This window comes from Anthonomus grandis, chromosome 22 (assembly GCF_022605725.1).
Source record: "Anthonomus grandis grandis chromosome 22, icAntGran1.3, whole genome shotgun sequence".
Classification (NCBI taxonomy): Eukaryota; Metazoa; Arthropoda; class Insecta; order Coleoptera; family Curculionidae; genus Anthonomus; species Anthonomus grandis.
In genome coordinates, this window is record NC_065567.1 from 42,577,480 (window position 1) to 42,595,608 (window position 18,129).

The 18,129-nt window shown below is 32.0% G+C and overlaps 1 protein-coding gene across 3 annotated transcripts in view; it reads left to right on the forward strand.

The window, feature by feature from the left end:
- The window catches only part of LOC126748107 (uncharacterized), a 98,969-nt gene extending 83,594 nt beyond the window's left edge, over positions 1–15,375 (forward strand). For all 3 annotated transcript variants that reach the window (XM_050457110.1, XM_050457108.1, XM_050457109.1), the window contains 2 exons: positions 5,518–5,925; positions 12,454–15,375. In XM_050457110.1, coding sequence (XP_050313067.1) covers positions 5,518–5,925; positions 12,454–12,616 — 571 coding nt within the window. In that variant the 3' untranslated portion in view covers positions 12,617–15,375. The remainder of the gene's footprint in view (positions 1–5,517; positions 5,926–12,453) is intronic.
- Positions 15,376–18,129: the final 2,754 nt, after the last annotated feature.

The window sequence follows — 18,129 nt, forward strand, 5'->3', positions numbered from 1 at the left end:
CTTGCAGCTACCTTCACGCTATAGCAACCAGAAGCTAGCTTTCTATTTGGAGAGCTCACATTCACATGAGAGTCAAATGTCCACCTATCTATGTTCAAACCCAGATATTTACAACCTTCAACAACCTTTTCAAAATTCGAGTCTCAATGGCCATATTTTCCAAGCGCATGTCTCTTAATTTAACAACATGGGTTTTTGATAGGTTAATAGCTAGTTGATAATCATCAAACCAATCCTTGATCTTTTGAACGTCAAGAGCAATAGTATTTTGCAGATCGAGAGGGTTGTCCACGTCCAGCGACCACAATGCTGTACAATCATCAGCAAAAGCTCCCATCTCTCCTGAAATATCAAGGTTTAGCAATCATTGCAGACCCCTGACGAACACCACAAATAATGGTTTTGCTATCCGCTGCTCATCTCTTGATAGAGACTGACTGTGTCCTGTCTGATAGATAAGACTTAATCCATGAAAGCTCATCACCTTGGAAACTATACTTATAAACCTTAGACAGCAGTATTCTGTGACTGACACAATCGAACGCTATTAATAAATCACAGAACATCGCTGCCGAAAACTTACGCTGGTTCAAGGAATTAAGAAGAGTCCTCATAAAGTGGAATACAGCATCTGCTTTTTTGGTGTTGAAAGCTAAATTGATTTTTGTTTAAGATGCTGAAGTCAGTAAAAAACTTTGTGATGCATATGGTAACTAGGCGTTCTACTACTGTGGACAGAGTGGAAAGCAATGAAATTGGTCTATAGTTCGACGGATCAGAAGAGTCACCACCCTTGTGAACCGGTATTAGGTTGGAAAACTTCAGACGGGAAAACTTCTTCTAGCAAAAGAGGAGGTAACGGCAAGTGCCAGTGCAGAAAGAGAATTTTCGAGAAGCTCTTTTAGGATTTTTAGGAAAATACCATCATATCCTGAAGCATTCTGATTTTTCACCCCACTGAGAAATCTATTATTTTCAGTTGAGTTGATGGGATGAAAAGAAAATGCAAATGGTACATTGACATTGATAAGGTAGTCGAGAGGATCCTTTTTAATCTTAGTTAGGTTGTCAGCTATGGAACAGTAAAATTTGTTGAGATCATTTGGATCTAGTAAAATATCCTGCGAGTTTTGGCTTGTTCTACATGATAATTTATTCACAATTTGTCAGGATATTCGGGATTTGTTGTGTCAGTAACTTCCTGTAGCTGTATGTCCTACGATATTCAAGAAAGTAGGTTTTTAAGAAAACACTATTACTAAAATGTTTACGCAACGAATAGAGGGGGTAGAGATTTTTTGCAGATGTGTGGATTCGCTTAGTTATCCATAATTTGGAATGTGCCTTTATTTTTATATTTCTCATAGGGAAACATTTGTCTACTAGAGTGCATAAGATGGAATCGTTAAGTGATAAGGGATCATCCTCAAAAAAAAATCTGATTCCAATTTTGTCTTGCGAATTTTAACATAATTGCCACGACTGAAGATCCGTTTACGAACAGTGTGAATTACTTTCTTAATTTTGAAATTAATTGGAAAAGATGCAACGATGGCACAGTGGTCAGAGATACCGGCATCAACTAAATTATACACTAAATATATCCTCATATAAATTAGATCAGATGTAATCAATAGTAGTAGCAGAATGTTCAGTGATACGAGTAGAAGAAATTTACATGCATAGTGAGGGTGAATGAGCGTAAGAGATTTGCAAGCATGGTTGTTGCGTTAGACTCGCAATCAGCAAAATTTATGTTGAAGTCACGTATTAACATTATTCTGCTCTTCAAAGGAATTTTTGCCAATAAATGTAAAAAAGTAAAAGTAAAAATGTAAAGTTTATTTAAAAAAGAGTAAAATCTGTTAATAAATAAAATCTATAAATGCAGGATACAAAGAAGTGCCACTTACTAGAATACATTGCTGAAAACTCAAAGTCTCCCTCCAAGAGAAGCATGTCAAATTGGATACATGGTTTAAAGGACAATATTTTAAAGCAATCCCGACTATCTAGTGCCGCAGTGCCACCATGTTTACCTATAGATCTACAATATTTAGCAATTACAATATATTTCATTAAAATTAACGGTTCGTCCATATTTAGTATTCGAATAGCTAAAGATTTGTTATAAATATGTATATTGTTTCTTTGTCATTATGTACTATATATTTATACTGTCAGAGCACTTTAAAATTATTTATTATTCATTATTAATTCATGCAATGTTGTTCATTAATTATTTTCTATTGGGCTGTTTTTTAAATAAATAAAATATTTATTTCTAAAGGTAGCTATTTCGATTGTCCCATTGTGATTGTCTATGTTAATCTTATTTCTTCCATATGTTTTTGGTTGGTAGGGTCTTTGATCAACTTATACACCTTTTTCATAACATTTTTCTTTTTGTTTACTTCATTATTGTTATAGTTGCCTTTTTGTATAGCTATTAGTTTACTTGAACGATTTCTGAAATTTTTATATTCACTTTCAAGTTCAATATTATTAGTTTGTCATATGTCTGATTGACGTTATTAGCCCATTTGTGATCCAATTTTCAAGTATTTTAATTCGTTGTATAGAAATTATTCCTTATAAATAACCTTACAATGCCCATTTTAATAAAAGTTATAGTTAATTAAATAGAAATAAAACGTATACATAAGAACCATTTAAATCATTAAATAATTGTGACTGTTTATAGTTTTCGACTTCCATATTAGTGTGAAGTAGCAGTAGTTCTTATAACATTCTAATCGTATAGTGTACAGGTGTGCTTCAGCTATGGCTGACGTAGTTGATGACATTATTGCTGAACGTTGCACGGCCTTGATATTACTAGACTATAGTAAGGCCTTTGATTGTGTCGATCATCATATTCTGACATCAATTTTGCATTATGTAGAGTTCAGTGAGGTAGCAGTGAATCTTTTAAAATCATTTCTAAGTGACAGATTTCAGAGAGTTAAAATTGATGGTGAAATGTCAGAGGCTCTTAAAGTGACATGCAGCGTTCCATAAGGCAGTATTCTGGACCCTCTCTTATTTACAATATACACGTGCCGATTTTATTTAGTACTGCGACATTGTAAGGACCATCTATACGCGGATGATAAACAACTCTACTTTTCATTTTTAGCCCATGAATTAAAAGATGCCGAAAATAAAATTTACGAAGATATAAAAGCAGTGTCTCTTATATCATTAAAACATATGCTCAAGATTAACCTCCTAAAATCTAATATGCTTCTTATTGGCAACTTAGCGACTGTCAGTGACATTTAGAATCTGATTAAAATAAAAATAAATGATGACCAAATACAGATCGGTGATAATTGTAAAAGTTTGGAATTAATGGTAGACTCTACCCTTCAATTTAAAAACCATGTGGAATCCTTAAAAAGGCTTATATGACGCTAAAGTCTGTTTATATTCATAGGCAATATCTGGATATAAACAATAAAAAACTTCTTTGTGACTCGCTAGTTTTATCTCAATGTAATTATTATGATGTTGTCTATGGTTGGTGCTTGGACTATGAGGATAAGAGAAGAATACAAAAGCTACAAAATTCATGTATTTCATCATACCTTTATCGGAAGATTTCTTTTAGTACTGATGTTCATCATTTGAATCTTCAAAGAAAAATGCTTCAAATTCCCAAACATAGAACTGAATTCTTTAAATGATCATTCTCTTACAATATTTCTAGACAAATAATTTTTTTTAATATTGGCTTAAACTCTTTACATTTCAGTCAATATGTTTAGAAAACATATATTTACAGTGCTGTTTGATGGTCAATAAATAGCCTTCTGAACCTTGTGTCCGACATGGATATTGCTCTTTGGTTTAGTTTAAAAATCTGTTTTATTTGTGTTAAAAAGGATTACAAATAACAAATAGGCATGTTTATAAATTTAGATTTTAGTATTGTCACACTTAAGAGTTGGTTTATACATATTGATGCTTAGCCGCACTGTTAGAGAGCAGAATCTGTTATATGCAGAAATCTGACTGCCGACTTTTTTATTTATTCGTGTAATGTTTTATTCCATATGAAGCCTTTGTATGTATTCTTGAGTTGAGTAAATAAAAAACATTTATTATTATTATTACATAACAAATTCTATTATTCTTAGGTATTAGGTCGTTATTATATAGGAGCCTCATTCATAGGTGCATCAGTTAGGTTTGTTTACGTCTCTAGTGCATCACTGAAAGACGCTGAAAATTCGGAAAAGACATGAATAAATGAAATCGGCCCCGTTGGATAGTGGCGTAAAGGAATTCATTAATAAAAATATTATAATAAATATAAAATGTATTGGTTATAATACATGTTAATCATATTTTTATAATGTGTTCTATCCCTATAATATAATGTTTAACAGTATTTATTAAAGCTCAAAGGTTATTACGCACAAAAGTGTATTAAAATAAAAAAAGGTCATAGAATATAAAGCAGACAATTGGCATATATTTGTACATAATAATTGAAAAACAAAGTACTTCTTCTAAGACTAGAAACCATTTTTCGGTAACATCTTAATTTTAATCTTGAACTGGCTGAAACTGAAAATGTTAATATTAGTTGGTTGTAGAATAATGAATATCTTGCAGTAAACAAGATATCGGGTAATCTCATTATCTAAGAACTTATTGCTAAATTATATTGTATAATTTTTTATTATAATTGTTAAATTATATTGATATTTCTTACACGGTCCTTCTTGAAATTATATTTCTCTAGGCAATTTCTGGCACCTTTCGCTGTTGTTTCTGAAGAAAATCAAGAATTTATCACTCTTTTTCACTACTTTCTATAGTAAAACGTTATTAGAAAGCCGGAGTTGTTAGAAAGATTAATCTTACCTGGAATTTGTTTCAATAATTTTATGACGAGATTTGTTGTCATAATTTGTTTTTGTTGTTATTGACATGTCTTAAAGTCATGTTCTTAAAGTGACGTTAGTTGCCTTGTTTTCTTTTTGATAATTATTTGTATATCAAATAAAGTAAAAAATAGATTAAAGTAATATAATTGGGGGAAGAAACAAGGTGAGCGGTATAGTTTTAAGTAAATTATTGCATTAGTTTTTTAAGAATTATCGAACTTAAAATAATGAAATTCGTTGAATAATGAAATACATTTTCTTTTCATTAATTGCACACATGAATTCTAAATTTGCTTACTCTTAAAGATTCGATGTAACTGTCACATAAAACAGATTTGCATATGCCTCATCTAATTATCAGTAGTGCTGCATATAGTTTTTTAAAGCATCTACGCAAAATGGTATGGTAAATAAAACAGTCACTTGGATATATATATATGTGACTGTTTTACTTACCATAGAGCTTGACTGTAACGTCGTTATATATTTTATGAGAAAAAAAATGTTATGCAAGAAAATCAAAAATTGAATTCTAGTAAATCTAGTCTAAAATAATTTAAATATTTTAGTCCTGTAAAATTACCTTCTTGGAAAAATATATATATAATTTTTATTACAGCACCTACAGCACCACTCGACCTATAGATATGACGCAAAGCCCGAACCCATTGATAAATCAAAATCCGGCACACCAATCGTCGGGTCGGACGCAAACATCATCGGACACCAACTTGGTACTTGCTAATGGCAGGTCATCCTTAAGCGTTGCAACGGCAACTAAAAACAAGTTAATAAACTTACCGGAGTGCAGTCCACCTCTAAATGCGACTAGCAACATTCCATATAAAATTCAAAAGGCACAAGTGCAAGGAAAAATGCTTACTTTGATCAACATGAAGAGCTACGTCTATTCGGAGCATTTAATAACCTTACAGGACTTGATTACTAACTTTTTTAATGGGGTACCTATGCAGAACTGCCAGCAGGTGCTGCAAGTTCTTGGGATTGATGTTTTCAAAGCTAATCCGTGAGTATTATTTTTGTAAAATTTTCTTCACTGATTAATTTACTAGGCTGGTGAACTTAACTGAAAATTATACAGTAATGGTTAATAATTTATATCTACAATTTTAGTAATTTAAAAAGAAAGTTAGAATGGAAAATTAAAAGACATATGATTAGATTAGGAAACTCCCTCAAGTCGGAAAGTCGGCAAGCGGAGAAATTAATGGCACTTGCCGACACGGGTTTCTTTTTATTGTTTTTTTTTCGGCAAGGCACTCAGAAAATTAAAAGGATAAGAGCGAATAACCGATTTGTGTGTCTAGCTCTAGTACCTTCAGTTTTCGTGTTAAAATACAGCATCTATACTAAGAAAACATAAGCTGCCTGTTGTATGATACAGCCAATACTGTGATATGAAAAAACTATATAATTGCATATTATTAGCAAGGTGAATTTTTTTGTGTTTTGGGCATTGGAATTAACCATATTTCTCGATAACCTCGATCCAAACATGAGAGATCACCAGTAGACCTGTGTTTTTCTGACGGTCATTAATGATGTTGGCGAATTCCAGGTATTTCAATATTTGCTGATTGACAAGTTTCTGCATTACCATTTTCGGCAATCGCCAATGCCGACACTAAAGCAATCAGATGATAGTTGATGGGCACCGTCTTTTTTCCTTTTTTTGGATATCGATTGAATCTGCGCAAGTTTCCAGTCTCCAGAGAATCGACCTCTTCTGTATGAAAGAGAAAATAGTTTGCACAATGGTGGAGTCAGCACGACCCCACACTTTTTCAATACTGTTGGCGGTATTCCATTAGTATTGAAAAAGTGGTCGGTGGCCGTGTTAGTGTTCAAGCATTTGAGAACTTTTTCACGATGTCTGTGATGAAAGACAATTTCTGGCATTGAGGAAGCCTTTGACAAAGTCGGTGGTGTTTTGCTTTGTGGGTCTACGGGAGAGTTTGATGCGAACATCTTGACCCCGCAAGTTTGCATTTTCTATTGCGGTTACTGCAATGGAACCATCTTCCCCAGTCAATGGTGGAATTTTTGACCTACAGAAATCTTGACCAAGTGCTTTTGCTACAGACCAGAACGATTTTGATCCATTTGGGCAATTGCAAATTTTGTTCTTTACTCACTCATTATATTTTTCTTTGCAGGTATCGATCGTCTGCTTGCACGAATTTGTCTAAGCAACACAAGTTGACACGATTTGCAGGGATTGGGTTTTGGCGCCATTTTAGATAAGTACCATTTTTGTTGATTGCCTTGATGCAACTTTTATCGAACTACAGCTTGCTGTCTGAAGAGCTTTTCAATGTGTTTGGAATATAAGCCTCCATATCGGCGAAAATCATCTCTGAAAACTCACTCGCATACGCTGAAGAATCATTGGTTCTGATACAGACATCATTCCAATGATACGAAGAGAGGAACTATTTTAAATGTCTCCAGTTAGCTGATCTATAATGCCAAACTGTACGCGGCATAGGTGAATCCTGAGTTTTCATTTCTAGTTCGCATGTTGCGGCCATTCATTTGTGATTTGAGGTTACTAGTGGTGCATGTACGGAAATATTATACGAGTCTGGATTCGCCGTGAGAAATAGTTCTATGTGGCTAGCAAAGTCTTCCTCTCTATGAGGGATTCTGGTAAGCTCCCGTATAAACTGTGTGAGTCCATGACTAATCGCAAAGTCTGCTAATTGGCGCCCCTATGGACGGTTAAGTCTCCCGCAATGACAATTTCTGCACCTGTATGGTTTGCTTGCAATTCGTCGATTTTAAGCATGTGTATGGCTGGGTGGTGTGTAGCGGCAGCAGAACTACTTTGTGGATCTTTCGGTTATTATTTTCAACCACATAGCATGGAACTGTGGGGGTTCCTTCCGTTGGCAAAATAAGGTTTGTTTCTTTGCAAATGTTGATGCGCGGCGTTTATGTTCGTTTTCAGATCTCTTATATTACAGAGATCCATTCTTAAATGTTTCACGCTTAATAGACTACTTATATCGGTCTCCAACCAAAGATTCGAACGGGAGACTATTTTAAATTGGGAATATTTTGATCCAAGAGGGGTTCATCGTCCTATTTTTTTCCTTTCGCACCCTGGAAACCGGATGCATCGGCATGGCGTCGAAACTTGGGTCTCGTAGAACCAATTCACATCTACCACACTAAGCCTGTTACTATACATATTGAATGTACATTGAAAATCTCTTCGCAATATAGTTGTCAAAACAAAAAAGTTATAGAGTAGAAAATCTTTTTTTCTTTTTATATATAAGTTTCAAAATCCAGTTTTGTACAACTTAAGTTGTTTCAAAGAATTTTTATATACACCCATACAATACCATAAAAGTGATTCAACCAGAAATCTGTAAATTTTCATTTAATATATTTCTTATGTTTTCCATCAGTTTTAGATTTAGTATTTGTTGGTCTCACTTCAAATAATTATAAATAATAATTATACTCTAGTTAATGAAACCTCTTTAACGTCCATTGATTCAGGTTTGATTTGCTGAAAGCTGGGGCGATTAGTAGCTGTTATAAAAAAAGCAATATAGTCTGTCTTTTGAATATTTAGACTTAATTTAAATGAATCTAATCAGTTTTTAAGTACTGTCGGAGTTCTGCAGTTTCATTTATGTCCTGCCAAAAAGTTACATGAAATATCACAACCATGTCATATGCATATGATATCGGTGAATTATTATAGGACAAGTTGTTCTTCGGGGAATTCCGATTTTTATATAATGTTTGTTTGTTTTGTTTCACTGCATTCAATATATTTATTTTTAGCAATTGCTGTTCGTCTTTCAAGTAACCTTCAAAGACCTAGATTAATACTAAGCTTAACAGTGTAATTTCAAGTTTTCAGTTCAGCTTTTAAATATCAGTTAAATTTTATTGCTGTTTGAGAAAAAAGCACAAAAAGTTGTTTACTTTTTTTATATCTTAAGAAAATTTACATTACATGTCATCCAGAGTAAATAAAATACAAAATTAGTTTATATAAATTTATTATGCAAAAATATACAAACAATTTACGTATACTTAATTATATAATATAAAAGTGGATCAAAATAAGAAAATATTTAATATTTAGTATAGTAGCCCTTCTCCCTAATCACATATGCACATCGCTTTGGCATGGATTTAGTCAACTTCATGATATACTCATTATTTAATTCTTTCCAAGTTTCGCTTCAACTTTTTCAAAGAGTGAATTAGTGTTAGAGTACGTTTGATATCTAATTTCGGATTCAGTGTAATGCCACAAGTTCTCTACTGGATTTAAATCTGCAGACTGTGATGACCAGGACATTACATTGATTTTTTCATCAGATAACCAACGTTTAAAGTACTGAGATACACACTTCGGATCATTATCATGTCGAAATATCCTCCTGGGACCCGGACATGTTTTTGTTAAGTTAGGGTTGTGAGGCTTTTAAATATAATAAAAAATACATAAGTAAACATTGTTTACTAATAACTTTTTTTATTTTTTTTCCTTACTTTGACAGATACATGACGTCCATTAAAATGGACATTGGGTCTTAACCTAAACAAAAATTCCTAATATATAATTTTTTTTCAATACATTTCAGTCTAAACCTGAAAACGCAGAAAATAAATGTAAACTTAAATTTACTTGCTATGGAACTCCATGAAACAGTTTCTGTTGCCAGTAATGCACAAAAATCTGTTGCATGTATTACAAAAATACTTGGTTTTATGGCACAAGAGTCATTTTTATATCTAACCGATTTTTTTAAGTCTGTGGCAATTTCTGGAAAGTGTTGTTTCCGTTTTCTTTCGGTGCCTAATGACGATGACGGTGAATCGAGAGAAAGATATTTCCCTCAGGATTTCTTCTATATACCTACAACTCGGATGTTTTCTTGGGATTCACTTTGTGAGTTGGGTGTATTTGTCAAAAGTTGAGTGGAAATTTCGATTTTAAAATCTAAATATTGTTGTATTTTGCGTGGAGGGATTTTAAATATTTTTTTATCTCTTCGATAAAAAAACCATGAGTTAGCCATTGCTAGATCAAAGAAATGGAAAATGACCCTTACAGTCCATTTTTTTGATCTGGCTCGAATTCTATAATAGCTAATCATTCGGTCTATCAAGTCTATTCCTCCCATACAATCGTTGTATTTAGTAACAACGTAAGGTCTTTTAACCTGATTGTATTTAGAGTCTTTCTTAGACCACCTTTTACTCTCATCGCTAGGTTGAATTCCTCGAGCAGTAGATGCCAAAAGTACAGATTTCAGATCATACCATTGTACAACTACTATTTCGCCATCTTGTCTTACAATTTGTTCCGAGCTGCCTCTACCTATCTTGGCCATTATTTTTTCCGAAGTTAAATTTGCTGCCGCTGGTACACGAGATTTCATAATGGTTCCAGTACAATATTTCTCTTGTTGACGAAGAAATTCGAGAAGTATTGTCGTGAAATATCTATCGCAGTACACATGACTTCCAGAAAATAATGTCATTCCAGTACATTCAGATTTTGGGATATTTTAGACAGGACATCAAACAAACTATTCCAAAAAAATGTTTAATCTCATTAAGAGTCAATTTAAGAGATACTCCTTTAAGTTCAACGTACCTTGCATTTGTGCAATCACACACTTTTTGGAATAACTAATCTTCAAAGTACATGGCTAAATACGATTTTGCAGTCCAATCATACCGGAGCTCTGCGCTGCATTCACTAGAGGGGCCTTCAAAATTTGAAGGTGCAAAAGTATCATGTCTTCTCCTCTAAAAGACTTTCGCTTTAAAGGATCCACAGATTACTTGGCCATTTTTAAGTTTTCTCTCAGGACACTAAGAGAAATTCTATCTTCTTCTTCTTCCTCCTCACTGCTGCTTACTAGTTCTTCATTATTTCTTCTTCTCTCCCCATTAAATTACCCATAGTTTGAATTTCTTCTTCATCATCAGACATTTCAATGTCAGAATCATCATTTCCAATGATTTTTAGTATTTGCTCCAATTTTTCGTCATCTTACCTTGGCCAAAGCACTCTTTGATTGCTTAAAATTCCTAAAATAAATTTTATGAGTTAATTTAAAATGTGCATGAGATAGACCCAATGTCCATTTAAATGGACGCGAATAACTTAGGGTAATACAAAACTTATTTGATTTTTTATTATTGTAATGTTATTTAAATTTGTCTATTAAACATTTGCAAATAAAAACTTTCACAAAAATCATTACAAAACGTTAAAAAATAGGCTATATACCATCATAACGAGAGCTACGTGCAGCCGCCATCACAACAGAAAACAAACAACTGATTTCCAGCACATGTCACATGTGCACAATTAAAGTCGACCGAATCGGACTGGGCGGCAGCACCGAAGTGTCCAACATAGTGGATGCGAGGTCTAGGCTGCATAAAAAATAAATTAGCGAAACTGGAAACATAAAACTGGCATGTCCATTTAAATGGACGCTAGGTCCCAGGAGGATATGGCTCTTAATGGCATTGTTTCATTCATATACGGCACTAACTTACCTTGCAAAATATATTTGTACCTGAAACGATCTATTTTCGCTATAATTCGCACTATTGGACCCATACCACGAGCCGAGAATCATCCCCATACAAGATTCTCTCCCTCCATGTTTAACTGTCAGGAAAATATATTTTTTCTTCAATCTTTGATGACTTGGACGCTTAACGTACATCACTCCATCACTTCTAAACATGTTATACTTGGATTTATCACTAAATAAAACCTCTCTTCAATCATTAGTCCAGTAATATAGTGTCCAGTGAATATGGAATTGTGCAAATTGAAGTCGGGCCTTAACATTCTTCTCTGACAGTAGAGGTAATTAGTCTTCTTCTAGAACTTATGTTAACCGTACCCCCTTTAATTTTGCGAGAATTTGGGATGATGATAGAAATGGATTTTGTTGGATGATGGATGGTCAGACGATGATGTCAAAATTGCTTAGAAACTTTAGAGACAAAAGATCTGTGAAGTCGTAAGTTTCTCGCAGCTTACAGCTTACTCTGCTTAGTTCCGCGTTCATAACTCTTTACAATTATTTTTCTTACTTCACAAGAAATTGTTTTTGTGCAAACCATTTTAGACAAAGAGTGTGCTTTGCAAGTATCAACTTCGCCGCAAGTAAATCGATTTTCAACTAAATTTATTTATATTAACTGAACATTGTTGCTATATTTATGGACAATATCTAAATAAAGAAGCTCGAAATTTCGCATTCTTTTAAGGCATTCCTGTCATATCTTAATATATTTGTAAATGCGAAAATTCAAACAGAACTGTAACAAAATATCCATTAAATCCTCCATAAAGAAAATATTATTTTAAAAACAGTTGGTGCTATATTAATGCACAATACTGTATTAACATTTTTGGGTATAAAGAGAAAAAGCATATATCGTTTATTTAATTAAGGAGGTGAACTTAGAAACACTACATATTACCAATTTAAAGATTTTAATTTTACTACTCTTTTTTTTATTGCAGAAGTCAAGTCCAGGTCCTTCTCGAAAATAATAAGTGCTCCTCTAGGAATGAAACAATACCGTTAGTTCAAGTGAGAAATGTGATAGACTATATGCCCCAGTTAAAATATATGTTAAGCAGTAAGGTAGCTGAAGTTCCAGCCAAAAGACAAAGGAACAGCTAGGGTTTAGCCATATGGAGGCTACCGTGGATTGACGATGAGCCCCCTCCCAACAGAAATTTATTTACTAACGTTGATTATACTCCTTTTACCATGCCTGACAATTTATTTTTTGGGAAAGTTGGAATTTTAACTTATGTCGACTCTCTAGTTCAAAAGACATTTTATAATTGTTCATTTCAAAGATATAAGAGTAATTTAAAAGAAGTATACATTAAGCAAGATTCTTTTGTAGTTATATTTGTGGCCTCTTTTGTAATTTCCTTTAAACATATGAATCAAATGGCTGATTTACTGATGGGGTTCACATATATTATTGTCAAAGCTATAGATCAAATGAACATAAATCTATCATTGTAAAATTGATGTTAGTAACGTGATTGGTATAGATTTAAAAAAAAACAGTAATAAAATCCAAAATTAAGCTATTCCTATTACAATCTTAATTGAAACAAAACCGAAAATACGTTTTGCTAGGCCAAAATTACATTTAAATATATTGTAAAATATGTTCGTAATTATAGGTTGGATTATGTAGCAATTAATAATTTTCAAAAAAACTATATAGATTTAACAGTTTCAATATTATTTATATAAAATTGTTCAGGCTTGTCTCCAAACTTTTTATTAAGTTTGTTTAACTTCTTATAATATTATTTGTGTTTGATAGAATGTCCGTTAATAAATTTTTAATTTCTTTAAAATAGACCCAAACCAATTATAATTTCGCACTAAATTGATTAAAATTTAAAGAATGGTTTAAGCAATTTTAATTTCTGTGTTAGATAAACAGAAGCACTAATGGAACAGAATTTTGAGAAAGGAATAACCTATAGGAGAACTTGTATAGCGTTTATTTTTTTAGATAAAAACATAAAATTGACAACAGTTGATTTTTAAGTCACTATAAAAAGAATTACACCTTTAATTAATTTCTCACAATGTTGATTTAGAAGTCTATCGAGTTAAGTTATTTTTGGGTCAAAATATGTTAAAACTTTTTTTAAGGCGTAATGGATGATTCATATTCCAATTATATATATTAGTAATATATTTAATTGGAATTTTTAATTAGGTCTGTTGATGCATATTTATGTCAACAACTTATAGGTGGGGACTAATTTATAGAAATACTATATTTTCCATGAAAATCAATAATCAAAATTAAATAATAAAATTGAATCTGCATAAATAAAAATGCTACAGATTGTTATTTTAGTTCACTCTTCAGGGATATAAAGAGAGAAACCTAGTTGGAATTGACAAATAATTATTAAAAAAAAAATTAAGCCACAGCTAGAATAGAAAAAACATTTTTGGTGTGTCAAACATATTACCGCATTAATTGACAAGATAATACTTTTATTTCGCATAAGTTTAAGCGATTTTATTAGCAGCTATTCGAATGCTTCACTATCCACGATATGGTTCGCAACACACCACAGCAGTATCAACAATTTTTAATAAAGTTAAAACTAGGCATTTTCTATCTATATAAATAAAAAAAAACTTGTAGGTAATATTAACTTACAGTTAAATTAAATACTAACAACATAAGCATCGCCCTTAATATTGTGAAGGAAGATGCAAAAATAAAATCCCATAAGAACTTTTTGTAATTTTTACACATACACAGTCTCCTAATGGCCTTAGCAAAATTAGTTCTTTCGGTCTATCTAGAGGTACCATGGAAAAGAGAAACTTGTAGAAAATACTTCCAGATTCAGTACAGCTTAAAGATCTATAGAAATCTTTATGCTAAATTGAATAGCTGCATAAAATTCTAACTTGAACACACCAGGTAAACTAAGAGAGGTAAATTTCTGTTGGTAAATGGACAATTGAAATGTTTAAAAAGTTTGTTCCTATATGTTTAAAAGCGAGTATGAACTGGATTAAAAAGGTACAGCATCTTGTAATATAAACATGTTTTATAGTTTTACAGTTAGTAAGAACTTCGCATATTGTGAAATTTCTTCATGTTAAAAGTTACGGATATTTTAATTTAAATTGATTATTTGCTGTGGTATTTATTCCATTACCAATTAATATTCTAATTTAATGTATTCGTTTTATCATTACTATCTGATAAACGTTTTATTTTGTGAATTGTTCTGTATTGCCGATTGATGTTCCGCCATTAATTTAGTGGAAAATACTCAGGGTGTTTGATAAATTAAAATCTTAAGGAGGATACAACTTACGCAAAGAAAAAATACATTAATAGATTATTTAAGCAAGTATTGGATTTAAATTGATGTGTATATATTTTAAAAAAAATTTTTCAAAACACTTATAGATCATCATTGCTTCATAAAGAAGGATTTACCAAAAAGAGATTATCGGAGTCGCGGTTTCACAAAATAACCGTAACAATTTATGATACTTTTGGTTTTCGTCAAACAAATATGCTGCATATTGTTGCTTCATCTATAAAAAAATTTAAATTTAATATCATTAAAAAGAAATAAAATACAAATTTCCGGCTTCACCGTCGAATTCAAACATCCTGTGTATTTTATAAGTTTTGATTCGAATCTCACAGTTCTCTGCATTTTGTTCTATTACTAGGTTTGAGGCATTTGTATAGTTAATTTAAACTATAATATCTGTCCATAGCATCATTTATCATATTATTTATTTTAGAAATACATTGTAAACTAGTTTACTGTTAAACGAATGAAAAAAAAATGTCCCGGGTTGGTGTAAACTGCAATGTAATTAGTGGTGTTTTGAGTTATTAAATTTAAATTTTTCTATTTTTTAAGTCTTTTGAGATCACAGAAATTTTGTTATAACCTAGGCACAAATTTTTCAGAATAAATTTCTACGACAATCAAGTTATACAGGGTGGTGAGTCGGCAACTAGCAATGGGCATTAAGTTCTTAACAATATGGGAAATAATTGGACCTCCTTTTTATTGTTATTTTTATTAATTCCTGTTATTGTTTGGAACTTTACCGAAATCTATTACGGTAAATTTCGTTATAAAATCTACGAATATGGTTAAATACTGAACTCAAGCTTAGATTTTGTTATTTTTAACCGCTACGCCTGAAAGTAAATTCTCTTTTCAGTATAATTTGCAATCCAGTAGCAATCAATTTTGACTTTGCCATACAATAATATGCTTAGCTTCTGCAATAATCACCAACTACTAGTGGTTGAACATTTATTTCATTTTTTGAGTCATTAAATCGATAAATTTAAACTTGTATGTCTGAAAATAAAATACCCCAAATAACATAAAACATTGTCGCCATCTATAATGAGCTGATTCCAATCATATACCCAAGTTTTCAAGAAAATCGGCTTTCAATAAGTAAAAATTTGCGGTGAGAATCTTGGTACTAGTTTCATACAAAAACCATACAATGAAATAATGTTGAATCATTAAAAATGTTCCACAGGGATTTATGTGTGTAGTAAATGTGTCAAATAAATGCTTCATGAAACTAAGCAAATAAGAAGAATTAAAAAAAAATCAATCAAAAATTGAGTTATTGAATTTTTTTATTTACTGTGGAGCAATTTGATTTAAAGTATCTTGTTTTATTTTCTTCGTTAAATCTAAGTTGTCATGTGTGCATTATCGCAGTTGACTTTAGCTTTCCCAATGACAAAATTTGTAACCATCAATGTATTGAGAAAACGAAAATTTAAATATTACCTCACTTTAAGTATACTATGAACCAGTGTGTTGATACCAAATTCATATCTCATAAAATTGAGTAATAAAGTTATATAGTACAATATTTATATTATGGGTATGGTGCATTATTTTGAACATGGAACATATTTAATATTATTTAATGAACAAGAGTAAAGATTCTCACTGCACTGTATGTTCATATATTGATGATATAATAGTACAGGTTTTTTGTTTTAATTTTCCAAACTAAAGCAATTTAAGTCATATATGCCAAACAGATCATAAACTAGTATTCAATTTGAATTTTAAACAAACATCAAGTCAAGGACGACTGATAGCGAAAGGAGGAAGTACAATATAAACTTAATATATACACGACTAGTCAAAATCTTTCTTGAGTACCAAAATACCTTTGCATCAACATGCAAAGGAAATTCAGAAGCAAAGCATTAAGTTAAAGAGAGATCAATAAGCCGCAAATTTTAACCTTCTCTACGTTCAATTTAGTTTGAACTCTAGTTAGTAGAGAGGGAAGTGGGAGAAACGCTATCGCTCTCTTTTTAACTTATGACTTTGTTGACTGTTAACTGAGATTTATTATAGCAAATTAATATATTGATTTCCTCACCCAAGACCCAAGTTGGCCAAACGTGAATATATATTTGTATATGTTACTTGTTATACTCAAAGCGAAATTGAATTGAATGAAATTAAACTTCAAATCTTATTTATTTATATTTTTTATATTTTGTTTTCATATTTTTATATGATAAAATCTTTTAGCACACTGATACTATACTATAGGAGAAGGTCCGAATATGGGCCCCATTTTGTTTTTTGAAAATATTAATGGTGTCATTGAACGAATTAACCTGTAATTTGGAAACCTAATTACTGGGAACATCCACTTTAAAGTTATAAACACGGTGTGATTTTCAAAAATCAAAAAGTATAAATTTTTAAGATTTATGAAAAGTGCTTGAAATATGGGCCACCCTATAAAAGTAACAAAAAGTCGAATTTAATCGTAAGAAAATATGTATTTTCAAAAAACAAGACATAAAAATACTCATTTACAAAAATCGCAAATATATTCGCCACGTTCTGTGTCTGCACAAGCCTCATGTGACCACATATTAATCATCAAACAACGGACCCACGACTCCCCCTTGACATCTTCAGAGAAAAGTCCTTCACAATAAATACACGTTGCATCTTCGTTTTCAGGATGAGTTTCGAATTCTTCAATGGAGTTATCTTCATCATCAGGAATGAATATTTCTCCATCTTCACTCTCAGAGTCTGACGATTCAACAATCTTTTTTCGTTTTGGAACTTTTGGCTGGGACTTCGATTTACCTTTAGAGAAAGTTTTGCCAAACACATTCTGTTTTCCTTTTCCTCTAATATTTTTAGTTTTTTCAATAGAAGTTTCCAACTCGTTTTTGGATGGAGAAGATGTTATAATTTCAGACTTAGACGACTTTTTTCCACGATTAGTTACTTTTCTTTTTATGGAAGGGACTGGGGAAATCGCAAAAGGCGACACAAACCTGGGTGATTTTGACAAACTAGGTGAAGTGGAGGCAGCAACATCATCAACATATCTAGAGCATCCGGGTTGGGGATCATTATTGGAACATGGCGGGTCAGTAGATTTTGCATTTTTGTTAATTTGAGTTGCTGGACTGGACACGGGAGCGGAACTTTGATCTTGTAGTATTGCTGTTGTGGAGTTTTCTTTAAAATCGCTGCATTTTTTAGCTGCTTCAGCTTCCTCAGCAATAAAATCAGCATCGCAAAAAATGTGTCTATTAAAAGGATAAATGCGCCTGTCACTCGAAAACCGTTGATTGCTATTTG